The following is a 27,785-nucleotide window of genomic DNA, read 5'->3' on the forward strand; positions in this document are numbered from 1 at the left end:
CGGGACACTCCGGGGAGGCGCTGAGCGCTATTGGCCGGTGGCGCGCTCGTCCGCTCCGCGCTAGGCTGAGACGGGAGGGTCCTCGGCTAAAGCCCAAAGCAGATCAAAGTGGTGGGACTCGCGTCGTGGCCGCGGAGACTAGAAGGTGAGTGCGGGCGCCGCTGAGGGGCCGCCGCCGCTGCGAGGGACGGGGCTGGGGCCGGGGGTGTTGGCGGAGCGCGGTCCTCATTATTGCTGGGCCACCACGCGCCTGAGGGACGGGCTGGGACGGGGGAAGGTGCGGCGCCAACGGCCGCTTCCATCTTGGGCCGGGCGGGGCCCGCGCTTCGGCCTTGGGGAGGCACGGCGGGCGGGCCGGAGGGCGCGCGCGGAAGGCGGCGGCGGCCCCGCCTGAGGCCCGAGGGACGCGGCCTCGTGCGCGGAGACAAAGCGGGCGTCCAGCCGCATTGTCTGACGTGCTCTCCCCTCGCTCCTTTTTTTTTTTTTTTTTTTTTTTTTTTGTCCTCGCCGGCGCCGCCCCGCCCCGCCCCTCGCGGCTCTCAGGAGGACTCCGGATCCGGCTCGGCGCTCGCCCCTCGCTCGCCATGGAGAAGACCGAGCTGATCCAGAAGGCCAAGCTGGCCGAGCAGGCCGAGCGCTACGACGACATGGCCACCTGCATGAAAGCCGTGACGGAGCAGGGCGCCGAGCTGTCCAACGAGGAGCGCAACCTGCTGTCGGTGGCCTACAAGAACGTGGTCGGGGGCCGCCGGTCCGCCTGGCGGGTCATCTCGAGCATCGAGCAGAAGACCGACACCTCCGACAAGAAGTTGCAGCTGATCAAGGACTATCGGGAGAAAGTGGAGTCGGAGCTGAGGTCCATCTGCACCACGGTCCTGGTGAGTCCGGGAGGCCGGGCCCGCGGGGAGGGGGAGTGGGGCGGCGGGAGGGAGACCCTTTTGTGTGGCGCTCTCGATGGCGTGGGGAGTTGGTGAGATGAGCCCCCTGGCTTCCTTCACACATTGTTTCAGAGCTTTCTCGAGCGTAAGTAAATCTTTTGCCGAGGCTCTGGGTTACAGAAACCTGGGAACAGCCTCATACGAAGGCTCACACAGACTGAAAAAGCTCTCTTTAACCTTGTGCCAGAAGACTGGTCGTGAGATCTCAAGTTCTTTAAGGACCATCAGTCACTTTGGGGGCCTCACATCATAGAGAGACGGCATGGGGACTTTTTTTTAACATAGAGATGCTAGTATTCTCCCTACCCCCACCCCCCAAGGTTGAGAAATGGGAAATCTAATAAACATAGCTTCATTTTTTTAAGGTAAGAATATGTTGAGCCTTTCCTTGCTAAAGGGGTGTGTGTGTGTGTGTGTGTGTGTGTGTGTGTGTGTGTGTGTGTGTTTAGGATACAGTCTAAAGAATATTACATCCTGGTTAATGTCATTATTCAATAGCGCTTTTCTCTTTGTTATCTCACTTAAAGTCTGCTGTGTTGAAAAGGAACAAGAGCGTTTCTGGTGTGAATGGGCAAGGGAGGCTTTCCAGGTTTTGAACTATCCAGCCCTGCCTGTGGTGGTGACTGCCATGATTCATCCTTTCTAGAGGGAGCATTTTTAAAGCTTGGTCATTGCACAGATCTCCTAATAAAGCACGCTTTAGCATATCATAGAGTGTCTTTTTTTTTTTTTTTTTTTTTTTTTTGGTTTTTGGTTTTTCAAGACTGGGTTTCTCTGTGTAGCCTTAGGTATCCTGGACTCCCTTTGTAGACCAGGCTGGCCTGGAAAGAGTGTCAAATATTTTAATGCTGCAGTTATTTCTGTGAATTGTGTGCACATTGATATGTAGTCCTAGACAGGTGTAGCGGAGCTGCTGGGTTTGCTCTTTGCATGCCACCTTTCTAAGAGGCGGCTAGTAGCTGATAGGCTTGCTCCATAGCTTGTTTAGGTGCCTTTTGAAAGGCAAACATGCAAGGTTTCATAAGAGAAGGAAAAAAATCATTTTTCATTCCCTTCTAGCCTTCTTTGCTTCATCACATCAAACCAATGCAACCTAAAACTTTTGTTCCCTGTTGGGTAAACCTAAACTTACAAAAAAGAAAAACTTAACCTACCCATTTTTCCAAACAAAAGAGATTATTTCAACAAGATCATGATTGTTAGATACAGATGTTAGGGGCCAGAAGAAGCAGAGTTCATAGTAAAGTCCAAAAGCTGTTGCTTTATAAAGATGAGATTTTGTTGTAATAACATATATGTGCTCTTAGGTTCAGACCCTGTTCAGCATGGGGGAGGCAGCTCTTGAGTTTTTACATTCAAGAGATAATACATTCAACTTAGATAATAGCATATGTTTATGGCTGTTGTTACCACTTTGTGATTTATTTACTCGTTCCGTTCAAAATCACCAGATTTTCTCTGTAAACTAGCAGTTTAATTCTGGACCAAATTATTATTATTTTTAAATTGGTGTTCTGAAACAGGGTTTCTCTGTGTAGCCTTGGCTGTCCTGGACTCACTTTGTAGATCAGGCTGGCCTCGAACTCATAGAGTCTGCCTGCCTCTGCCTCCCGAGTGCTGGGTTTACAGTCATGTGCCACTGTGCCTGGCTCACCAAGGAATACTTTTTCCGTCTTGAGGTGCTTAAAATTCTTTCTTAAGATTGTGTGTGTGTGTGTGTGTGTACATGTGTACCACTTATGGAGATGCATTGTTTGCATTGTCCAAAGAGGCTGGAACAAAGTCAGGGGTCACTTCCCCTAGAACTGGAGGAGTTAGCCACCATTTTGGTGCTAGGAATTGAACTGGGGTCTGGAGTGCGCCACAAGAATAGCATGTGCGCCTGGTGGTGGCAGAGGCAGTGGTCGCTGTGAGTTCAAGGCCAGCCTGGACTACAGAGTGAGTTCAGGTCAGCCACAGCTACACAAAGAAACCCTGTCTGGGCGGGGCAGGGGCGGGGGAAGAAAGAGAGAGAGAAAGAGAAACAGCAAGTTTGTTAAATACTGAACTATTTCTCCAGCCCTGGAAAGTTTTGGGTTTTATAGTAGTATAAATGTGTGCATACTCCCTTTGATGATATGATTTGAGGGAGTGACCAGACTTATGAGACTTCGCATGCATATCCTTTTAATAGAGAAATCTTGAAATTAGGACAGTTCTTTTTCTTACTTGAGACAGAAATAGAAGAGGTAGGTTTGATTAATCTGATACACACTGCACAAATTAAAATTAATAGTGTCTTCAGCCAAATTTTGCTTTGACGACCAATTTGGAAAAGTATCCTGGGAAAGCATGTCTTGGTTGGCAAATATATTGGAGAGTTTGCTGTATAGTGAAAGGTTAAACAATACAGGGAAGAACAAAAGTGAGAACCATTGATTTTTTTGCCCTCTAGTAGTGTATAATATCGGGAAATATATAAGGTAATTTCTATAAGATGTTTGTGAGTAAAATGCACTATAGTTAGGAGGAAACAGAAACCTCACCAGATAAGACTTGACAGAGATAGTAAGTTTGAGGGTGAATATTGAGAGTTGAGAGGTCAGTGCTAGAAGTGGTTGTTACTGTTCTTGGCCATTGGGGAGAATTCAGGATATGGCTTAAGGGACAGTTTTCTGAATGTTCTGTTGGTAGGACTCATAATTTGGGCAGGTTAAAAGGAAAAATTAGGAAGAAGTTTGAGTGTCACCCCTTTTTATGGTGCTGGGAATTGAACTCAGGGCCTTGCAAATGTTAGGCAAGTGCCCTACCACCATAAACTGTAGATGTATTTAGTGGTTTAGCTGCATCTGGGCTTCATGGTTGAGTGTGAGCTGACCAGTTTATAATCTGAGCACACAGACAAGGAAATGATAAACTAGTCAATAAGAATCTGTTTGTTGTTGTTTTTGTTTTTTCGAGACAGGGATTCTCTGTGTAGCCTTGACTGTCCTGGACTTGCTTTATAGACCAGGCTGGCCTCGAACTCACAGCGACTCGCCTGCCTCTGCCTCCCAAGTGCTGGGATTAAAGGTGTGCTCCAGCACCGCCTGGCTGTCAACAAGAATCTGATGATTGACACATTAGTAATTCATTTTTGGGAGCAGGAGCTCAAGGCCTTGAATATGCTAGGTAAGGGATGTGCCTGTGAGTATAACTTAACACAGAGGATTGGTCTAAGATTTTAAAATTAGTTTCTGTTATAACAATTGGAGACTTGCCATTCCCCTCTACTGTAACTCCCACCTGTGTGGTAGTTTGAATGAGAATGGCCTTCAAAGGCTCATTTTTTTGTTTTGTTTTGTTTTTGGATTTTTTGAGACAGGGTCTCCTTGTGTAGCCTTAGCTGTCCTGGACTCATTTTGTAGACCAGGCTGGCTTGGAACTCACAGTGATCTGCCTGCCTCTGCCTCCCAAGTGCTGGGATTAGAGGCATGCGCCACCATTTGAATGCTTGAATCCCTAGTTGGTGGAACTGTTTGAGAAGGATTAGGAGGTGTGGTTTTGTTACGGGGAAGTGTGCCATTGGGGTGTTACTTCCAGTTGGCTCTTTCTATCTCCTACTTGTGGACCAAGATGTAAACTCTCAGCTATTGTTGAAGCATCGAGCCTGACAGTATGCTGCTTGCTGTCTACAATGATGATCATGGTGAGCTGACCCTCTGAAACTGTAATCCTCAAATAAAGTAACTAAGACAACCTCTAAATAATTCTAGGTTGAAGCACATACCTCGAAGATAAATGAAATGGTAGAAATGAGTGACTAGTGTACTGGCTTTGTGAAGAAGTGGTGCAGAATTAGTGATTTGATTGTTGACCAGAGCAAAATTTAGTGAAAAATCGGCAGTGGTTAAATAGCAAGGGTAACATGTTTGGGAATAATTCAGAACTTGATTGTGAAGTAAGAGCAAATCAAAGAAATCATAAATCATGGATTCATAAAGTCCCCTCTGGGACTTGGGAACAAAAATCTATCATTTACAAACCTTGGAGTAAGAACCACATGCTTGGGCTGGAGAGATGGCTCAGCTGTTAAAGGCACAGTCTGCTCTTCCAGTGGTCCTGAGTTCAATCCTGGCAACCGTATCATGACTCACAACACATCTATAATGGGATCTGATGCCTTCTTCTGGGATGTAAGTGTACTTGCAGATAGAGCACTCATACTTAGATTAAATAAAGAAGAAAAAAATAAAAACAGAACCAGATGCTTAAAGTGTGTACGGCACAGCCTTTGCTTCTAACACTCTAATACCCTTTGTTCTAGACTTTCAGTAGGTGAGTTTCCATATAATACAAGGGGTAGTTTGAGAAATCTAGTGTCCATACTCTGATCTTTTTTTTTTTTTTTTAAAGTAAGAATCAGGTTAGTGACCCATGCTTGTAATTTCAGTGTTTGGAAAGTGGATGTAGAAAGATCAGAATCAGCCTGTGCTATATTGTGTGTGAATGTGACCCCGGTTTGAATTTTGTGGCACCCTGTCTCAAAAAAACAAGAGCCAGAGACAAGTGCAATGATAATGTGCCTATAATCCCAGCTGTTTGGGAGGTTAAGCAGGTTTCAGAGTTTGAAGCCATCTTGGGAAGCAGCAAGAGCTAGCTTAAAAAAAAAAAAGGAGGAAGAAGAAGGAGGAAGGAGTCAAGGATAATGTTAATAATCACATGCCAGGCCTGGTGGCGCACATCTTTAGTTCCAGCACTTGGGAGGCAGAGGCAGGTGGATCTCTGAGTTATCCAGCCTGGTCTACAGAGTAAGTTCCAGGATAGCCAGGACTACACAGAGAAACCCTGTCTCAAAAAAGATGTATATAAGTGGGGAAGTGTATACTTTCAATCCTAGTTTTCAGGATTCTCATCAAAAGCTACCCTGCTAATCTCTACTGTGTAGCTAAATCCCTCCTATTTCAAAGGTGGTGGCGGCGGTAAAAAGAGTCACATGAAATAAAAATGTAGACAGTTTAGAAAGCTCTGTGGTTCTGTAACAATTGTATAACCTTATGGTAAGTTCAATTTTCTTAACCAATATATTTTATTACAACTTATTAACCGAGCATATGTCACTTATAACCCGGCTAACCAAAACAATAGGAAAAGAGGATTAAAGAACACAATAACAAAACCGTAAAGATAACAGTTCCAAGGAAAGATTCTCCTGGCATGATCAGGATTTCTTCTGCTGGAACCTGGAGTAACCAGAACTCAGAACCTCAGCAGGAGCCGGAGCCCCGAGCCTCCAGCAGTTCTGTCTAGGAGCTTCTCGAAGGGCAGTGATGAACAGCCAAAAACTATCCCAAGTCTCCAAAAGCCCTGCCTCCAGTTCTGGGCTCATTTATATATCTCCTCCCAGAGTCTGTTCACGGATCTTTTCAGCTGGCAACAGTCAAGCTCCCGCACAAGATGGTTGGTCTTCTAGTGGATTAACCTCACCTGCCTCTCACAAGACCGTTCCGATCCCACACTTGGGATAATAAAAAACAGGTTTATCTCTCCTTCACCTTATTTCAGTGATAATCTTAAATCAGTTATGTTTTATTATATATACAGTATTTTGCCTGGATGTAAGGCCTGCAGGCTAGAAGAGAGCACCAGATCTGTTGTGAGTCATCATGTGGTTGCTGGGAATTGAACTCTGGACCTTTAGTGCTCTTAACCTCTGAGCCATCTCTCTAGCCCCCCAGTTATGTTTTAAATTAACCTCTTCTAATGAAAATGTAGCTCATGCTGGGCATTATTTTTGCTTAAGACAGATGTATTATTCTAATCCCCGCCTCCCCTCCCCCCCCCCCCCCACACACACACAGGGTTTCTCTATGTAGCCTTGGCTGTCCTGGAATACGCTCTGTAATCCAGGCTGGCCTTGAACTCATGGAGATCTGCCTGCCTCTGCCTCCCAAGTGCTGGGATTAAAGGCGTGTGCCACCACCGCCCGGCTACATGTATTATTCTTGATCATTAGTAGTCACAGAATTATTTATCTACTTACTTGTTTATTGTTTCTTTGAGTCAGGGTTTCTCTGTGTAGCTTTGGCTGTCCTGGACCTTATAGACCAGCCTTGTAAACTAGGCTGGCCTTGAACTCAGAGATTCACCAGTCTTCCTCCTCCTGGAGTGCTGGGACTACAGATGTGCCACCGTGTCTGCCATAATCAAAGATCTTAATGCAATTTTCTGTGTATAATAGGAAAACTATGGGCTCTGAAATGGGCAGCTTTTAAGTCATTGCTTCTTTATTGCCTTGATCACTAGCAGATCAGTGTTTCGTCATCTGCAAATTGAGGATGGTGCCCACTCTTAGAGGTTTGTAGGTGAAATAACATTGGTGGGCTTTGGGGTATGGGAGTAGAGTGAGGAGGGGCTGGAGAGATGGCTCAGTGGTTAAGAGCACTGCCTGCTCTTCCAAAAGGCCCCGGGTTCAATTCCCAGCACCCACATGGCAGTTCACAACTGTCTGTAACTCTAAGATCTGACACTCCCATATGAACGGACATAAATTAAAATTAAATAAAAATATATTTAAAAAAAAAAAAGGGAGTAGACTGAGGAGATAAGTGTAGCTAAGGTGGGCCTTGAACTTAGGTCCTGTCACTACCTCTCAAGTATATGCTATACTTGCCAGCAGTTTTTTTTTTCTAGTAAGGCTCAATTTAAGTGGGGTGCGTGCATGTGTGTGTTCTAAATACTGAGAATTGGACCTAGAGTCTCTTGAATGCAAGGCAAACATTCTCACTCTGTACCTAACATTTTGTATATTTACTCTGTTGTTGTGAGTTAAGTTGATATTTCTACTTTAAAGTTGAGAAAACTAAAGCATAAGGAAGTTAGTGGCTGGTCAAGGTGACCAAGTGAGTACAGGGTAGAACAAAGATTGGAACCTAAGTTGTGTTGTCTTCACAAGAAGTGAAACATAGTAGTCCTAAATCCATGCTAGCTGACTGTAGTATGTATGACTTTCTGTGTTGGGAAATTTGAGTTAACACTTAGAACTTTGGAGGGAGAAGACAGGTCTTTGGACAGAAATGACTAGAACTTACATTATTATTAAATACAAGTATAACAAAGTTTTAGTCTTAACTTTTGGCATTTTGCCCTTGGGTTATGTAAGTTACTTGTTGCCAAAAGCTTAGTAGGCCTGGCACAGTGGTGCAAGCCTGTGAGTTTGAGGCCAGCCTGATGTACAAAGCAAGTCCAGGACAGCTAAGCTATGCGGAGAAACCCTGTCTTGAAAAACCAAAAAGGAAAAAAAAAAGTTTTGTAGGTTTTACCCTGATGAGTGAATGGAGAGGACTGGGTGTATCAGTGTGTGTGCTTGCTTAGCATGGACAATGGGAAAAGAGAGAGAGAGAGAAAGCAAAACAGAATGGAATGTCGTTAGTGTAAATTAGATCAGTGTTTCTCAGCCAGAGTATTTTATCCTCTCAATGCTGTGTGGATGGACTTTTAGCAACATCTGGACAAACTTTTCACAGAGGAAGAAACTAATAGCTTCAGTCTTTTTAGGAAGACAATGAAAGGTATACATAATTCTCCTCCTTTGTGAAAACTGCTGTTGATAGTTGGAGTATGTGGCCCATTGTTTTTGAACCTTGTGATGTGATGTGTTTCTTTAAAGTGTTCCGTACTTTTACTAACAAAGCCACTCAAACACCTGCACAGTTCTAAACAAACTATTTAAATCTCAGTAAAGTTCTGTACAGTTAGAATGGCCAATCGGAAACAGTGGAGCTTTATCTTGGTAGGGAGTGTCAGAATGCTACAGACTGGGGTGTAAATATGCCATTAGAGAGCAGAGAAGTGTAGTCACTGCATTCTGAGAAGTTACAAAATTAAAAGCCATAGTTTAGAAATATATGGCTGCGGCTGGAGAGATGGCTCAGAGGTTAAGAACTTTGGCTGATCTTCCAAAGGTCCCAGCAGCCACATGGTGGCTCACAACCATCTATAATGAGATCTGGTGCCCTCTTATGGTCTGCAGGTGTACTATACATAATAAATAAATAAATCTTCCAAAAAAGAAAGAAAGAAAGAAAGAAAAATACATGGCTGACCTGTCAACAAGCTGCAGTGATCTGATGGTGAGCCTGCAGTGCATTTTGTGCTGCGTGTGGGTTAATGGTGATACCTACCTTTTCAAGTAGAATCATGTGTTGGGACAAGTTTTTTTTTTCCCCCAGGGAGGGGGGTATTGTTTGTTTTGAGGCAGTGTTTTTCTGTGTAGCTCTGTCCTGGAACGAACTATGCAGACTAGGCTGACCTCTGCCTCCTGAGTGCTGGCTTTAAGGTGTGTGTTACTGCACAGCCTGGCTGGGGCAAAATTTTTTTCCTTTTTAAATAAAGCTTCCATAGGGTAGCCTTTTACGAATATGGGACAGCTAATATGTCTACCATATCTGGCCTCTTCCTATATTTTTAGTCCTTTAACTGATAAATGGATTGAGAGGGCTCATTAACTCGTTTTTGTTGTTGTTTTGTTTGTTTTGTTTTTTATCGAATCAAGGTTTCTCTGTGTAGCCTTTGCTGTCCTGGACTTGCTTTGTAGACTAGGCTGTCCTTGAGCTCACAGCAGTCCGCCTGCCTCTGCCTTCTGAGTGCTGGGATTAAAGGTGTGCGCCACCACGTCTGGCTGCTATGTACTTTTTCATTGGGTGCTCTGAGACAAAGCTGATTGAGTTGGCTGTAAGGAGTAGTACATGAATTATACCTACATAGATAATGGACAGCCATAGATTTCATTATATCCCATAGTGCTTTACTACGTCTTAGACATACAAAAGACAAGCTAAATGAAAGTGCACTGGTGTCCTTGCTAGTACAAGTCATTTCTTGTCTTTTGTAGTCTTATAGGTTGTAGCAGAACCAAGTTAACCAAGCAGTTTTGACCTATTTGTTATTGAGCTTCCTTTGTTTCAGGTATCAGAATACCTGTTTAGTTTGATTACTTAGGTGTGAGCCAAGATCTTTCCCCTCTTTTATTGCATCTTTTCCCTTGAAATTCTGTGGTTGAAGGGGAAAGTATAGGCACTGGTGTTTGTTTCTTTTCTTTACAAACAAGAAATGCTGGTTGTGTAAAATAGTTTTTAATTAACAAGTACAAAGAACTTTTTAAAATATATATATCTTTAAATTCTTTGCGAGACAGTGTTATAACTACTTCGTACTCAGCTGCCAACATGGGAATTCAGCAGAAGTCAGACAGGACTTTTTTCCCCTGATAATATCCAAAATTGGTACAACTGCTTTGAAGGGACAAGAATGATTTCTTTATTGAGCACATTGCAGTTCACACATCTTTTCTTTATTGCCTAATTGTCAGAGACTGAACCTTATGCATCCCAACACTTCTATAACCATCACAGCTTGCTAGTTAAAGCAGAGACTGGACAGACGTTTTATATAACAGAGTATCTTCTCCGCCCCTCTCTCTCTTTCTGTGTGTGTGTGTGAGAGAGAGAGACCTTGTTCATAAAAGACTATAGTCTCTGAGACAGCACTGTGCTTCAAAACAGATATTGATACTAACACTTACTTTGCCTGTGTTAGTGGTGGCTGGAGATTTTATGGACCAGGAGAGAGGAATTAGAGATTTGAAATTGAGAGATCTTTGGGGAAGGGACATTTTTCTGTTTTTATGGCAAACTTAACACACACCCCCTCTTGTCTGTTCATCTTTTGGCCACAAAAATAACCGGTTGACTGTGTGAACTACTTTAGTTTATTGTTATTTTCACTGTAGCTAGAGTAATCTATACTCAGTTGAATCCTGGGTAGTATATTAAGTTTCTGACAGCTCTCATTGATTCATGGCACTAATTTTGGCTTTAGGTGTTTGCTTACTGTTAGGATCAAATCCTCAAATTTTTAACAATTTACAAAAGATATTCTGTCTACACAAATAATCCCCCCCCCCCCCCCCCCGTTCTCCAGAGAGGCATTAAAGAATGCTCTAGACCTTTTTGAATTTTAATAAACAGTGGAGCTAGAAAAACACTTTTTTTGTTGTTGTTGTTATTTATTCTTTTAAAGTTAGGGTAAGGCTTTGCTGGAGGTGCTGGAGTTACAGAGTATACACAAGTGGGGAATCAAAGGTAGTGTGATGAGCCTGGGTACCAAGGAGGTAGGATGGGCAGTTAGTAGAAATAAGTAATACTGCAGACTATGCTGTTGCCTTTAGCCTGAGAAGCTCAGACATATCTAGGAGGAGAAATGTTTTCAAGCATAGATCACAGTAATCAAGTGCACATGACTAAAAACGTTTTCCCATTTATATGGAAGAAAAGCATGGTGATAGTGCTGGTGCTGACATGGCCAGTATGTTTTCAGTCAGGAGGCAAATAAAACTCACAGGAGATCCAGTTGTAATAAGGAAGTTGCTTAGTAACTGGCCTTAGAACAAAAGGAACTGGGTGGCTTCTGAAATGTTTTTAAGGCCATCATCTTCACAGCTGGGATGGATTTGTTTGGTACATTGATGATTCATGTCGCCCTGGACCATTAATGTCTATGTCCCTTTCCTCTTTCCATGATTCCCACTGTTCTGACAAACTCATCTATATTGTTAATCTGTTTATGTGGCCAGATTGTACTTAAGTTTTATTCTTATGAATTTACTATACACATACACATATTTTAAATGCAAATACAGACAAGATTACATCTCTTTCAGTTAGTGATTTATAACTAAAGGAGAGGAAATAGGTATTCCCAGGTCTTCTTACACTTCTTTGTCTGAGGCTTTTAAGTGCAGTCTTCGTGGAGAAAATTACTTCTGAGGCTTCAGTCCCTATATGGAAGGCAGGGAGAATAAAATCAAAGAAGCAGTAGGACAATGCCAGCCTTAGGGCTAAGTCAGCTGAGTGCGCTCTGAAAAGAAATAGAAGAAAAATTGGTAGATTGGGTTTGGAAGAGAAAATTTTAGAAAATGATTTGTAGCTGTTGCTCAGTTAATAAGATTGCTTGTCTAATATGTACAGAAGCCTAGGTTTGACCCATAGCACCTGGTTGTGGTGTTCACACCTGTAATCTCAGTGCTTGGTAGGTAGAAGCAGGAGTGTCAGAACTTCAAGGTCATTCCTGGCTACATAATCAGTTTGAGACTACTTGTGAGTATGGACTACATGATATTGTCTCAAAACAATAAAATTAGGGTTAAAATTAGAGCTGAAAGTCCCAGTGACTGATCTAGATGTCAGTAATTAGGCAGACAGTCTTGCATTGAAGGATAGTAGTAAACCAAGTAGTGTTGTATTAACTCATTTAATCTTTACAACAACTGTGAGGTAGATTGTCAGTGAATTTCGTAGATGAGACTGAAGTATAGAATTGTAAAAGTAGAATGAATGGGCTTGTCGGGCCTGGAGAGATGGCTCAGAGGTTAAGAGCACTGGCTGTTCTTCAAAAAGTCCTGAGTTCAATTTCCAGCAACCACATGATGGCTCACAACCTTCTATAATGAGATCTTGTGCCCTCCTTTGGCATGCAGGCAAAATACTATATAAGTAATAAATAAATCTTAAATTTAAAAAAAAGGGCTTGTCAACTGTTAACATGGGCATGAATCAGTCATGTCCATGAATATCTTAAATAGCACTTGTATTGTTGGTACATTAGTCAGGTTCTCTAAAAGATCAGAACTGGTAAAATAACTTATACATTAAAAGGTAGATTTACTAGCCGGCTTACTAGATGTGGTCTTGGTACTCTTACAGTAGCTGTTTCATACTAGAAAGGTTAAGAATCTGGTAGTTGTTCAGTTAGTGAGGCTGCATGTCCCAGCAGCTCCAGGGTGCTGCTTAGAGCCCTAGGAGATTCCCAGAGAGCTGGTCTTAAAATTAAGTCTTTGTTGGAATACTGAAAAAACATTGCATGTTTTGAGTTTGTCCGTCCGTCCGTCCGTCCTTCTTTTTATATGTTATTTTATTTTGTGTTCATTAGTGTTTTGCCTGTATATATATCTGCATAAGGGTGTCAGAAGGCGTGGAACTGGAGTTACAGATTACAGATAGATACTATGCCATGTGGGTGCTGGGAATTGAACCCAAGTCCTCTGGAAAAACCACCAGTGCTCTCAACTTCTAAGCCATCTCTCCAGTCCCTCTGAGTAGTTTCTTTGAACATGTTCTCTACTTTGCTAATTTTCTTTTATCTATATCTTTTTGTTTTGCTTTGTTTTTAATATTTTTTTAAAATTTAATTTTAATTTATGTGTGTTGGTGTGAGGGTGTCAGATCCTGGAGTTACAGACAGTTGTGAGCTGCCATATGGGTGCTGGGAACTTAACCCAGGCCCTTTCAAAGAGCAGGCAGTGCTCTTAACCACTGAGCCATCTCTCCAGCCCCATTGTTTTGTTTTGTTTTTTTTTGAGATAGGTTCTCTGTTTAGCCCTGGTCTGTCTTTGTAGACCAGGCTGACCTCGAACTCACAGAGGTCTGCCTCCTTGAGTGCTGGGATTAGTGTGCCACCACTGCCTGGTTTATATCTTTTTTATTCTTTAAAAAAAAAAAAAAACAGAAAAAAAAAAACCCTACCTCCAAGTTTTCTTTTCTTAAGAGTTTGTTTGGGCTGGGCGTGGTGGCACACGCCTGTAATCCCAACACTTGGGAGATCGAGGCAGAGGGATCTCTGAGTTTCAGGCCAGCCTGGTTACAGAATGAGTTCCAGTACAGCCAGGGCTACACAGAGAAACCCTGTCTCTAAAACAACAACAACAATAAAGTTTGGAGTGTCTAGTACTGGAGTATAACTACTACAGACCTATCAGGAGGTTGGTTACTCTCTTGAGTGTACAACCTCAGCAGGGTCACACATTTCCAGAAAGTTCTAAGAAATGGAGATACCAGCCAGACCCGCTGAAGGAATTCTGGCAATTGGAGTAATAGATGTCACAGCTGTATTGTTCTCCCATCTGTTTCTTTTCCTTTTTCTTTCTTCTTTTTCTTTTCTTTCCTTTTTGGTTTTTCAAGATAGGATTTCTCTGTGTAGCCTTGGTTGTCCTGGACTTGCTATGCAAACCAGGCTGGCCTCAAACTCACAAAGATCTGCCTGCTTCTGCCTCCCTGAGTGTTGGGATTACAAGTGTGCACTGCCATGCCCAGCTTTCTTAATTTTAGTATATGTGTTGGAAAAGCAAGTGCCCTGTGGTGCTTTATGTGGGCATAGCTCCCATAGGTGTATATAGTTTAGATGCTTGGCCCCTCGCTGGTTTAACTGTTTGGGAAGGATTGGGATTAGATATATTCTTTGTTGGAAGATGTGTCACCATTGGTGGGCTCAAAGCCCTTGCAATTTCCAGTTGTTTGCACACAAACACACACCACACACAAACACACTTGCCATGCCTTGTAGGTTAGATGTAAGCTCTCAGTTACTTCTCCAAATACCTGCTGGCATGCTCCTAGCCATGATGATCATGGACTCACCCTCTGAAACTGTAAGCCAGCCCCCAGCTAAATGCTTCTTTTAAATAAGTGTCTTGTCACAGCAATAGAAAAGTAGCTAAGGCTGCAGTGACTTCTGCACTGACTTGGGCTGCAGTGACTTCCAGACAAGTTTGGCATATCTGGGGACCTTGAGAAATATGAGCAGGCAGTTAGCATCATCTCAGAACTGGTCAGCACAGCGTCTAGCTTCTGGCTGCAGTGTGGCACAAATGTTCTTTTCAAGCACCTGTCTATGGTCTTTGGTCAGCACATGCCTCTGGTGACTGTCAGGACAGAGGGTGTTTGTGGTGAATAGGCAATACTGAGGTCAGGAGCCTATAGATATCTGAGCTGCAAAAGGCATTGGCTGAATAAGTGGAATGCCCCTGGGGCCTGAGAGAGGGGACACCATTTTCTTCCTTTCTTGCTGCTGGAATGGGGCTTGTGCTCACCACCTTCTCACCTCCACACAAGACACAAATTTTCTGTACCAAGGGAAACTATGGTGAGGGAATCCCCTTCTTTCCTCTCTTCTGCATAATAAACACCAGTCCAGACCTTCAAAAGGAAAAAAAAAAGTAGCTAAGACACACTTCTTTCTTAATTTATTTTGTTTTTTCCTCATGATTTCTTTTATTTTTAATGTTAATAATTATCTCAGGAAATAATAAAAGGCTTACGCAAAAATAAAGAGAATAATATGCACCCATAGCCCAACTTCAATAGTTTATTTGTTTTTGAAACAGGGGCCTTCTATGTAGTCCTGGCTGTCCTGGAACTTATGTAGACACGGCTGACCTTGAATTTAGAGAAAGCTTCTTGCCTCTGCCTCCCAAGTAAGATATTTTAGAGGAATTATAATATGGAGAGACTGGGGTGTAGGATAATGTGCTAACTCATGGAAGAGAGAATCAAAAGTGGATTCTAAGTGCTTTGAAGCTTAGGGGAAAATCCAAGAAGCTAGTAGTAATTGCTGTCTTGCAGGAATGAAGATCTAGATGTCTAAGGAATTGTGGGGAAAACTTCTATTTTTCACTTCCATTTTTTATATAAAGTACATGAATTATCCATTATTCAGCAGGAGTCAATGCTTGTATGCAAAGAGCAGATACAATCAGTGTAAGGAGGAACGCTTCTGTTAGATTTAAATTTGAATTGGACTTGCCATTGTGAGGTGATTTTTTTTTTTCCCACTCCCCACCCTCCAGGAAACAGAAAACTATTGGAGCTTGATCCTGCTCAACTCTAGTATATACTGAAATATTTAGATATAATTCATTCTGATTTTTTAAAAGATTTATTTATTATGTATACAGTGTTCTGCCTGCGTATACACTTACAGGCCAGAAGAGGATACCAGATTTCATTATAGATGGTTGAGAACCATCATGTTGTTGCTGGAAATTGAACTCATGACCTTTGGAAGAACAACCAGTGCTCTTAACCTCTGAGCCATCTCTTTAGCCCAATTCATTCTGTTTTAATGACCAAGAAATTATATAGGAACATAACTGCTAAATGAAGAGAGGGTTGTACTTTGCTTTAATTGTAACATAACTGAAGAGGTCATTCATGTTACTTCAACAAGTTGGTAGCTAATAATTATATTCTTTGTAATTCTCAAAGTTACAAATTCAGTTATACAGTGTTTATGGTTTATATATATGAAAGTTCAGATACTGAAATTCATAGTTTTTTCTGTGTAGATACATGTTACCTACTAATTTCATTTTAAGATAGTTAAGAAAGCCTTGATATTAGTTAAAAGGGCATCTGTCTGAAAGAAACAAATAGGAAAAGGAAGGAGGCAACAATGATACTTTAAAGTGAACATTCTAAATGGATGGGGTTAATATGTATAGGTAGTTGTTACAGCTAATATGTTTGTTTGCTGAACATTAAAGAACTGCTCCTAGGAGCTGGAGAGATGACTGCATTTAAGAACAGTTACTCTCCTGGGATATTGAGTTGGCTTTCCAGCAAAGCTCAAAACCAATTATAACTCCCGTTCCAGGGGTTATGGCACCCTCTTCTGGCCTCTGAAGGTGCCAATACACCCCCCCCCCCACACACACACACCCCATACATCACAAGTAAAAATGCTTTTTAAAAATGGCTCTTTAAGCTTGTGTGGTGGTACACACCTTTAATCCCACACATGATTTTAAATCCTACACATGCTCTCAAGGAGGCAGAGGCGGGTGGATCTCTGTGAGTTTGAGCCCAGCCTGGTCTACAAAGAGAGTCCAGTCAGGGCTCTGTAATAGAAACCCTGTCTCCAAAGCAAACAAACAAAAATGGCTCTTTAGCTAATGGTAAAATTTAAGTGATGTGCTGGGCGTGGTGGTTCACACCATTAATCCCAGCACTCGGGAGGCAGAGGCAGGTGGATCTCTGTGAGTTTGAGGCCAGCCTGGTCTACAGAGCGAGTCCAGGACAGCTAAGGCTACACAGAGAAGTCCTGTCTTGAAAAAGCAAAAAAATTTAAGTGATGTGACATGCAAAATGGGATTGCCTTTAAGAGTTAGTAATGGAGCCAGGTATGGGGGTACACACCTTTAATCCCATCAGAGATAGGTAGATCTCTGTGAGTTCAAAGCCAGCCTGCTCTACAAAGTAAGTTCAGGACAGCCAGGGCTTTATTGCACAGAGAAGCCCTGTCTCAAAAAACAAAACAAAGCCAAAAAAAAAAAAAAAGGGTTATTAATGGGGGCTGGAGAGATGGCTCAAGGTTAAGAGCACTATCTGTTCTAAAGGTACTGAGTTCAATTCTCAGCAACCACATGGTGGCTCACAACCATCTATAATGAGATCTGATGCCCTCTTTAGTCAGGTGGGTGTATACGCAAGCAAAACACTGTATAAATAAATCTTTTTTTTTTTTAAGTTACTAACAGGGTTTGTCATTCTAGCTCTTTTTCTAAGACATGGGAGCAAGTAATAAAAGGAAACATTACTGATTTACATTTGCCCTTGGTGATATTTCTTGACAGACTCATTTCTTTTTCTTTTGTCTTTGAGACAGGGTTTCTCTGTGTATCATTGCCTGTCCTGGACTCATTTTGTAGACCAGGTTGGTCCCAAACTCAACAGCGATCCGCCTGGGTTTACCTCCCTATTGTTGAGATTAAAGGTGTACTCCACCATGCCTGGCCTGACAGACACATTTCTCAACTTATAGTTATTGTGGTTTGTGTTCTTGTTACTCCCATCTTGTTTTTCTGAGAGTAAATTACTTACATCCTTTTCTTGAGTTCTTGTTTGATCTAGAGCAGCGGTTCTTTTTTGTTTGTTTGTTTGTTTGTTTGTTTCTCTGGGTAGCCTTTACTATCCTGGACTCGCTTTGTAGACCAGGCTGGCCTTGAACTCACAGCGATCCGCCTGCATCTGCCTCCTAGAGCAGTGGTTCTTAACCTGTGGGTTTGGACCTCTTTCGGATAATCTGCATATCCGTAGCAAAATTACAGTTATGAAGTAGCAATGGAATACTTTTATGCTTGGGGGTCACCACAACATGAGGAAGTGTATTAAAAGGTAGCAGTATTAGGAAGGTTTAGAACTGCTCTGGAGTATTCTCAGTTACCAGATCATCTGGCAGTTAGTTGTGAGTAGTGTACTGACATCTTAAAGTTCTCAAACATTATTTGCTTTCTACACCTTTCAGTCAATTAACACTGCCAGTGCCAGAGGAAGCCCAGTGGGAGTCCTTCAAATCTTCCAGGATCCTGCAGTTTCCAGGTTGAAGACTTTACAATATGAATTAAAATACAAATAATGTATAGAAGTAGCTATGACACTCATGCCTGTAAGCCTTAATTCTGGAGGCTTAGGCAGGAGGATTCTGAGCTCAGTACCAGAATTTGCTACATAGATGGACTCTCAGTAATTAGGAATATGAAAACATTTTTTAAAGATTTATTTATTTATTACATATACAGTATTCTGCCAGGATGTGTGCCTACACACCAAAAGAGGGCACCAGTTACACATGGTTATGAGCTACCATGTAGTTGCTGGGAATTGAACTCAGGACCTCTAGAAGAGCAGACAGTGCTCTTAACAACCCTGAGCCATCTCTCCAGCCCAGGAATAGGAAAAAAAATTTAACTGTAAATGTAAATGATTTATTTCTTCCCTTCTGAAGGCATGCTTTCTCTTTTTCTCCCCCTTCTCTCCCTCTCTTTCACTCTCTCTCATTAAACCCCCCCCTCCATAGGGTTTCTCTGCATAGCTTTGACTGTCCTGGACTCACTCTATAGACCAGGCTGGCCTTCGAACTCAGAGATCCACCTACCTCTGCGTCCCGAGTGCTGGGATTAAAGGCGTGCACCAACATGCCCACGAGCTGAAGTTCCTAAAGTCTGGTCTTCAGAATACCATGTATCATTTTCACGCATGGTGCTGCGGGGGTAGCACTTTTTTTTAGTCCAAGACTTTGGGGTTGGCCCTTGGTGTGACCTCTTGCTACATTTCTGGCTCAGCAACTTTCCAACTTGAGCATAGTTTTGATACTTTTATAAAATGAAACTTGAGGTTAAAGGGCTTTTGTTGTTGGTTTTCGTTTTTTTGTTTGTTTGTTTGTTTTTATTTTTGGTTGTTGTTTGTTTAAGAGTTGTGTGTATGAATGTTTTGCTTGCATGTATGTATGTGTACTATTTATGTGGCTGGTACCACAGAGTTCAGATGAGGGCATCAGATCTCCTGGATTGGATGGTTGTGAACCACCATGTGGGTCCTCGGAATTGAACCCAGGATCTCTGACAGAGCGACAAGTGTGCTCTCAACCACTGAGCCATCTCTACAGCCTCATGTTAAAGTTTTTTTAATTTAAAGATTTTAAATGCTTTTCTCTGTTTCCATCAAACTGACGTACAATACAATGGTTGTATTTTGTTAGGGGCATTTTTTGTTAGATTTTTTTTTCCTCCCATGTGTTGAGATCCGGAAATAATCTTTTCCTTGAGTAATAGATTTTATTTTTATTTTTATTTTTTAATTTTAAAAGTCTTACTCTGGGTTATTTTCCAGACTTTCCAGTGTATATCATAGTTGGCACTTTATAGCTTGTTAACAGATAGTATCTAGTTTTTTTTTTTTTTAAAGAATGCAAACATGTGCTTCTGTTCTTTACTCAGCTTCTCAAACTGAATTGAGGTCAGTTACTGTTTTATTTTCTGAGCCCATAGCATGTGATACTATTCTAGGCTTTGACTTCTTTTGATTGGTTGTATTCGCAGTGAACACTTATTATGTAAGTGTTGATACCATAAGAATTAAAATTTTAAATTGCTTAATATCAAGTAAAATGAATAGTCTAAAGAGATACCATGTGACCTTGTATTTTTAGTCATCACAAATACTTCTGTTTAGGTCACTGGTTTAAATGCAGAATAACATTGTAAGAAATCAGAGATAACAGACGGACAAGCCAGGTGTGGTGATATACACCTATAATCCCTTAGGGATTATCTCTTTTCTATAGAGTATGTGCAAGGACCTGTACCAGTTTGGTCCCTGGCACCACTCTTTTTTGTGGGGGAGGGCAGCAGGGGGGGGGCGGTGTTCTGAGACAGGGACCCAGCACCACTCTTAATAAAGTTAATCAGTTCAGATCCAGTTGACATAAAAGTTGCTCTCAAATTTCTGTACACATTTCTAAATCTAGTCTGCAGACCCTGTACGTACTTTCTTTGGACAGACACTCACCTGCAGAGGACACTGAATGCACCATTCTAAACCGTAGTGACTTAGTTGTGCTCTCTGTATTGTTCTCCTCATACTTGATAAGTTAAACATTTGGTGTTCTCTCCTTAAAATGGCCCCACATCTTCATTTTCTTCATAGTGCATTATTATCAACTCTCCCTGCCACCTTTCCTATTGCAGAGCCTGTGCTTTTATAGCATCTCATTCCTACTTTTTTTGTTTTTTGTTTTTGTTTTTGTTTTTTGACACAGCGTTTCTCAAAAACCAAACTGTCCTGGACTCACTCTGTAGACCATGCTGGCCACTCAGTCACAGAGATCTGCCTGCCTCTGTTTCCCTGGGATTAAAAGGCATATGCCATCACACCCAACTTCATTCATACATCTTTGAAAACTTGGGTGTATGGTTCTGTGGTGTTTCTCACCAACTGAGCACTTCTTGAGGGCAGTATCCTTATTTCAGGTACATGGCACCTAAGCAGGCATCAGTTAATATTGGGGAAATAGCCTACAGAAAGGACAATGTTTGGTGTTATCTGTGCTTTTTGCTATAAGCTATGGGCTGAATCATTTAAAGCCTGCCAGAGAAGCTAGAGTACAGCCTGTTGGCAGAGCATGCTTCAGGGAGGCAGAGACAGGCCGATCACTGTGAGTTCGAGGCCAGCTTGGTCTACAGAGCGAGTCCAGGACAGTCAAGACTACACAGAGAGACCCTGTCTCAAAAAACCAAAACAAAAAAGAGCATGCTTCATGTCCAGGAGTGATAGGGAGAAGTATAACCATTATAAGTTCTTGTCTGTTATTAAATGACTATTTACTAGTGTTTGTTTTATTTCTTTTAGGAATTGTTGGATAAGTATTTAATAGCCAATGCAACTAATCCAGAGAGTAAGGTCTTCTATCTGAAAATGAAGGGAGATTATTTCCGGTATCTTGCTGAAGTAGCTTGTGGTGATGATCGAAAACGTAAGTATATTTAACCCATGAGTTAACCCAGACTATGTCAGAAGTGGGAACGCGTACACATGTCACTGTGACTAAATACCTGAGAGAACCAGCTTAGAGGAGAGAGTTACTGTTTTAGCCCATGGCTCACTTATTCCATTAAAGTAGACCCTGAAGTAGGCAGAACTCGACAGGATAGGATGGCGCAGAGCTACTCATCGCATTGCCGCCAATAAGCAAGAGGTTTGGGGATAGCTAGAGACAAGGTATATGTTTTCAGGAAACACTCCTTTAACCTGTTTACCTTTTAAAATTATTGTTGTATTTTTAAAGATTTATTTATTATATATACACAATATCCTGCCCGCATGTACACCTGTCTGGCGTCAGATCACATTATAGATGGTTGTGAGCCACCATATGGTTGCTGGGAATTGAACTCAGGACCTCTGGAAGAGAGGTCAATGCTCTTAACCTCTGAGCCATCTCTCCAGCCCCTTTAACTTGTTTTCTTTACCTAATCCTTAGCTCCTAGTTCCCATCACATCCCAATTATGCTATCCATCAAAGGACTCAACCATTGATTTGATATTATAGGCTTAATCTTTCATGTTTTGGAAGTTTGTCATAATTATAGCTCCAGAGTTCTTTATATATGCTTAATAATTCTATATTTCTCATTAAGTTATATGTAGAACATAGAAGTAGGAGGTGGTGGGTTATGTGTAGAGGGTATAGGGTGGGGTGTTCTGAACCCAGGGCTATATATATGCTTGGTGAAGACTACCACTGAAACTACGTCCCTAGTTCTTTTAAAAGTATTAGTAATCATTATTTTGCTGGAAATTTAACTTAGGTTTTCGTACATGCTAGACAAAGTGCCCTACCACTGAGCTATGTTCCTAACCTCAGTTAAATTTTGAGACAGGGTTTTATTAAATTGCCCAGGCTGGCCTTGAATTCACTTTGTAATTCAGGAAGGCCATGAAACTTCAGTTCCCCTGCCAAGTAGCAAGGAATGGGCCTTTTCCGTCAGGCTCAGTTTTACACATTGCACTTTCAGAGGAGCATATAAGCATTGATGCTTATAACCAACTTTTGAAGAAGGGAGGGGACAGAAGATGAGTGTATGGTTTGCTCAGACTTCACAGTAAATTTAAATGACCTATATGAATAGATAGGCCTTTTTTCTTTTCCTTTCTTCTCCTTCTTCTTCTTCTTCTTCTTCTTCTTCTTCTTCTTTTTCTTCTTTTTCTTCTTTTTCTTCTTTTCTTCTTCTTCCTTTTTTTTTTTTTTTTAAATTTTACATTTCTTAATTGTGTGTGTGCCCGAATGCTACAGCACCAACAGGGAGATCAGAGGACATGTAGGTTCTAAGGATCAAACTCAAGTTGTCAGGCTTGGTACAAGCATGTTTATTTTCTAGCCATCTTGCCAGTCCTCATAAGTTTTATTTAAATATACTGGAGCTGTGGTGACTCAGAATGACTCAGAGTTGGTACATATATTAAAGTTGTTAGCATGCTGTATATTGGATAGATACTTCTACTGCTGTGTTTAAAACTTTTTTTTCTCTGGGTCTGGAGAGATGGTTCAGAAGTTAAGAGCACTGACTGCTCTTCCAAGGGCCTGAGTTCAATTCCCAGCAAACACATGGTAGCTTACAACCATCTATAATGTGATCTGGTGCCCTCTTCTGGCCTGCGGGTGTACATACAGGCAGATCGCTGTATTCATAATAATAAATCTTTTAATTAAAAAAAACCTTTTTCTCCAACTCACAGAAACGATAGATAATTCCCAAGGAGCCTACCAAGAGGCATTTGATATAAGTAAGAAAGAGATGCAACCTACACATCCAATCCGCCTGGGTCTGGCTCTTAACTTTTCTGTATTTTACTATGAGATCCTTAATAATCCAGAGCTTGCCTGCACACTGGCCAAAACGGTAAGATCTGTGTTGTGGATATCCCTTTTTGGCTAAGGAATTTGAGATACTTGGGTATTAGATGCTCAGGAAGGCATTTCTTTTGTGGTAGATGTTTTCTTTTTATAATCGTCTTTCCCATTTCCCCCGCCTCAACCCGCCCCCCCCCCCCCCCCCCGCGCGCACCCAACATGGTTCTCTCACTGATTCTAAGTAGTAGTGTCTGACTAAAAAGCCCGGAAGGCAAAGTGGTCAAAGAAGTAAGACTAACTTGATGAAGGAAGCATCAAATACTGGAAAGGAGTGTCTGCTAAGTTTGAGCACTAGAAACCCGCATTCCCCTCAGATGTCCCAGAGAGCAGCATAACTACATGTTAGCTCTTGTAAGAATTGTATTACGTGTTAAAATATACTGTGTGTCTTGTGAGAGAACCAAGAAATGTTTGTTTATATTAGTACTTACAGTGAATTTTAGGTTATATTTAATTCATTCTTTTTTTTTTTTTTTTTTTTTTTAAGAACTGGAGTAGTATAGATTTAGTAAGGAAAAGTGAGGATAGAAGTCTCCTAAATGGGAGAGGCATTGAGGAACCCTCACAAAATCTTTGGTTTTTCGAGACAGGGTTTCCTCTGTACAGCCTTTGCTGTCCTGGACTTGCTTTGAAGACCAGGCTGTCTTCGAACTCAAATTGATCTGCCTTCCTTTGCCTCCCTGAGTGTTGGGATTACAGGTGCACTTGCTTCCTCAAGGCACCAAGTGTTACCCCATAGAATAATGTGGCCATACCGACAGTTGTGTTTGCAGCTTCTGTCACTGAATGTATTACTCACTGTGAATGTTAACTTTACCAGGCTTTTGATGAGGCCATTGCAGAGCTTGATACACTGAACGAAGACTCTTACAAAGACAGCACCCTCATCATGCAGTTGCTTAGAGACAACTTAACAGTGAGTTGTTCACTATTAAATGTCTTTGTTTTCAGAAACAATAACAACTTCATTTTGATCTTCCTATCTTTGGGTGGGGGACCGTTATGGAAGAATCTGTATTCTCTTGGCTTTGTTTTTGTTTTTTGAGACAGGATTTCTCTATGTAGCCCTGGCTGTCCTTGAGCTCACTCTGTAGACCAGGCTGGCTTTAAACTAACAGAAATCCCCCTGCCTTTACCTCCTGAGTGCTGGGATTAAAGGTGTGCACCATGACTGCCTGGCTAGAGCTATATAGTCTCTTATAAAATTTGGAGGAAAGGGGGGCTGGAGAGATGCCTCAGCGGTTAAGAGCACCAACTGCTCTTCCAGAGGACTCGGGTTCAGTTCCCAGTAACCACATGGCAGCTTACAATTGTCTGTAACTCCAAGATCTGAGACATATACAGGCAAAACACCAATGCACATAAAATAAAAATTAATGTTTAATAATTTGGAGAAAGGTCTTCATGGTGACAAGGTATTTTATCAGACTTTCCTGTGAAATGTACTGAGCTTGTAGGAGGAATACAGTATTAACATTGCTGTTTGACTTGGCCAAATATGTTGATAACAGTTAATATAGAGAGCTTGTTTAATTTTAATATTTCTTTTCTCTGGATAAATTAGGTATAGCAAATTAGGGATTTTATAGGTGTTTTAATCTCGTAAAATCACACAAAGCAGCTTATTCTAATAGAAGTTTATTTGGTAGGGCTAGAGAAATGATTCAGTGGTTGAGAACATTGGTTGCTCTCCCAGAGGACAGTGGGTTTGAGTCTCAGAACCCACACAGTGGTTCACAGTGGATTGATGCCAGTCCTAAGGGAACCAATGCCCTCTTCTGCCCTCCATGGGCACTATACTCATAGTATGCAGGTAAAATGCCTATGCATGTAAAGGTTTTTACAAAAAAAAAAAAACCACCACCAACAAAAAACCTTTTTTTTCCTTGGTGAATTTTGTTGTGTTTGAATATTTTATAGAGTGTTTCTTAGTTCTCATTATAATGCAGTGAGAAAGCATGACAGCACAAAGGTTTTGGAAGGGAAGAATTTATTTCAGCTTAGAATTGATAGTCCATCATAGAAGGAAGTAAGGGCAGGAACCTGGAGGCAGGAGCTGAAGCAGAGGCCATGGAGAAGTGCTGCTTACTGACATGTTCTCTATAGCTTGCTCAGCCTGCTTTTAAAGAATTACATACTCATGCGTGGCGCTTCCTATAGTGGGGCTAAGCCCTCACATACCAAGCATTAATCAAGAAAATGCCCTATTCTGATGGTGGCATTGCCTCAGTTAAGGTTCCCTCTTCCCAGATGACTTTGGCTTGTGTCAAGTTGACAGAAGTGAAAAGAACTAACCAGTACAGAAGCCTGTACCTAATTTTACTCTGCTTCTGCTTGTAAGCTAAAGCGTGATTTATCTTTTTCTTTGGCTTTTCTACCTAATTTTTTTTTTTTAAGATTTATTTATTATTATGTATACAGTGTTCTGTCTGCATATACACGTGCAGGCCAGAAGAGGGCATCAGGTCTCATTATAGATGGTTGTGAGCCACCATGTGGTTGCTGGGAATTGAACTCAGGACCTTTGGAAGAGCAGGCGGTGCTCTTAACCACTGAGCCATCTCTCCAGCTCCTCTACCTAATTCTTAAGCAGGATACATTAGTTCTGTCCTTGTGACAGACCTGAGATTAAACAACTTAGAACAAGGAAACAAGCCGGGCGTGGTGGCGCATGCCTTTAGTCCCAGCACTCGGGAGGCAGAGGCAGGTGGATCATTGTGAGTTCAAGGCCAGCCTGGTCTACAAAGTGAGTCCAGGACAGCCAAGGCTACACAGAGAGACCCTGTCTCGAAAAACCAAAAAAAAAAAAAAAAAAAAAGAACAAGGAAACATTTAGTTTGATTCACAAAAGGTTTCAGTCCATATTGGTAGCTTGACTGTGTTGTGTTGAACAGCTTGATAGAAGCATGTGAAGTGAAGGCCTACAACTCTCCTGGCAGCCACAGGAAAGAGATAGTCCTCTTTAAGGGCACTGCCACAATCACCCAGCCTTTTTTTTTGGTTTTGGTTTTGGTTTGGTTTTGGTTTTTCAAGACAGGGTTTCTTTATGTAGCTCTGGCTGGCCTTGAACTCAAGAGATCCGCCTGCTTCTGCCTCCCGAGTGCTGGGATTTAAGGCGTGAGAGACCACATCCAGCCACTCAGGCTTTCTAACTTGGTACTTCTAAAGGATTATGCTACCTTTCTAAAGCTACAATATGAGAAGCTGAGACTAAACATGTAAGCCTGTGGGGTTATTTCAGACCCAAAGTACATAAACAAAGGAAGGAATTGATAAAAGACAAGCTTGAACATACATCATTTTGTATGTTCAAGTAAACTTGATGGGATAATATCTTATACTCAACAGAAAAAGAACAAGAGGAAATGATGCTTTATAAAATAAATGCAGTTTTCCCAGCCCCTGATAGTGGTGCTGAGGTTGGGGAGTAGGTGGTGTATTTGGCTTACATGTTATAGTCCATCCTTGAGGAAATCTAAGCAGGAGCTAAAGGAGGAACCTGTAGACAGTGGTACTGCCCACAGTATACATATGTACATATGTATGTATACATGCATGTGTGTGTGGTTTTATACATGTCTGTTAGGCTACTTTCTGAAGGGTTGATAGTTTCAGGTTTGAGAAGAGGTTGTCTTGGCCATCCTCTTGTTTAAAGGATTGACTTAAAAGACTTAAAGAATGTCTGGATGGAAGTAATATTCACCATGATTCTCTTTTTCTTCTATAGTTATGGACTTCAGACAGTGCAGGCGAAGAATGTGATGCAGCAGAGGGGGCCGAAAACTAAAGGCATCCAGGGCGCCTTCCTCCTTCCCCTCAAGAAAACCTTTTTACATCTCCATTCCTTATTCCACTTGGATTTCCTCTTGCAAGGAAGCCCATTCATGTGTATGGGATCAACTGTTCATAGTCTTTTCACACTGCAGCTTTGGGAAAACTCCATCCCTTGGTTTGTGTTGTCTCGGCCTTCCTGGTGTGCAGTTACTGCTGTAGAAAAGTATCAATAGCTTCATTTCATATAAACACGAGTAACTTCCAGACACTTGTGTAGAGGACTGACAGCACAGTTGGTATTTAAGTAATCTGAACCAGTTCTGCAAGTGGCTGTGTTTTGTATTACTGTGAAGATACAGAAATGTAGTGCATTACAATTTAAAGTGATTGTAATAATAACTTGATTTCTACATTCCTGCTCTGACCCTTCTTTGGGGTTTTCCTTTCTGAAGCAACTTTTCCATGCTCTTACTACATATTCCTTTTTCAGTAGGAATCCAGAAGTGTTAGATTGAATGGGAAAGCACTCAATGCATCCGGGCTTGGGGTCACAGATTGAAATGTCTCCTATGTCACATGTTCTGGAGGTTACATCTGTCTGTGACAACAGGGAGCTTCCTTATGCATTCTTCATTTGCTGCTGTTTAAGTTGACAACTTCCTTCCCAATAAAAATTCACTTACACCTCCTGCCTTCGTAGCTCTGGTATTCACTTTACCTTGTAATAGAAGTAGCATGTTGCTGCCAGAATACAAGCATTGCTTTGGGCAAATTAAAATGCATGTCCTTTCTCAATACACTAGGAAGGGGAAATAAAGTACACAAGTCCAAGTCTAAACTTTAGTACTTTTCCATGCAGATATGTGCACATGTGAGAGGGTGTCCAGTTTGTCCAGTGATTGTTCTTTAGAGAGTTGGACCACTATATTGTGTGTTTGCTAATCATTGACTGTAGTCCCAAAAAAGCCTTGTGAAAATGTTATGCCCTATGTAACAGCAGAGTAACATAAAATAAAACTACATTTTATAAAACCA

General features: G+C 41.7%; 1 protein-coding gene across 1 annotated transcript; it reads left to right on the top strand.

Annotated features, from left to right (window-relative positions):
* On the top strand, positions 1-27,785 carry YWHAQ (tyrosine 3-monooxygenase/tryptophan 5-monooxygenase activation protein theta). Its single transcript, XM_084792527.1, has 6 exons — positions 1-145; positions 544-878; positions 20,915-21,038; positions 22,802-22,965; positions 23,797-23,892; positions 26,704-27,785. Exons 2-6 carry the CDS (start codon positions 585-587, stop codon positions 26,761-26,763), a joined length of 738 nt encoding a protein of 245 aa, XP_084648653.1. The 5' UTR covers positions 1-145; positions 544-584; the 3' UTR covers positions 26,764-27,785.

Source organism: Acomys minous (genome assembly GCF_964271855.1).
Source record: "Acomys minous genome assembly, chromosome: 8".
Lineage (NCBI taxonomy): Eukaryota > Metazoa > Chordata > Mammalia > Rodentia > Muridae > Acomys > Acomys minous.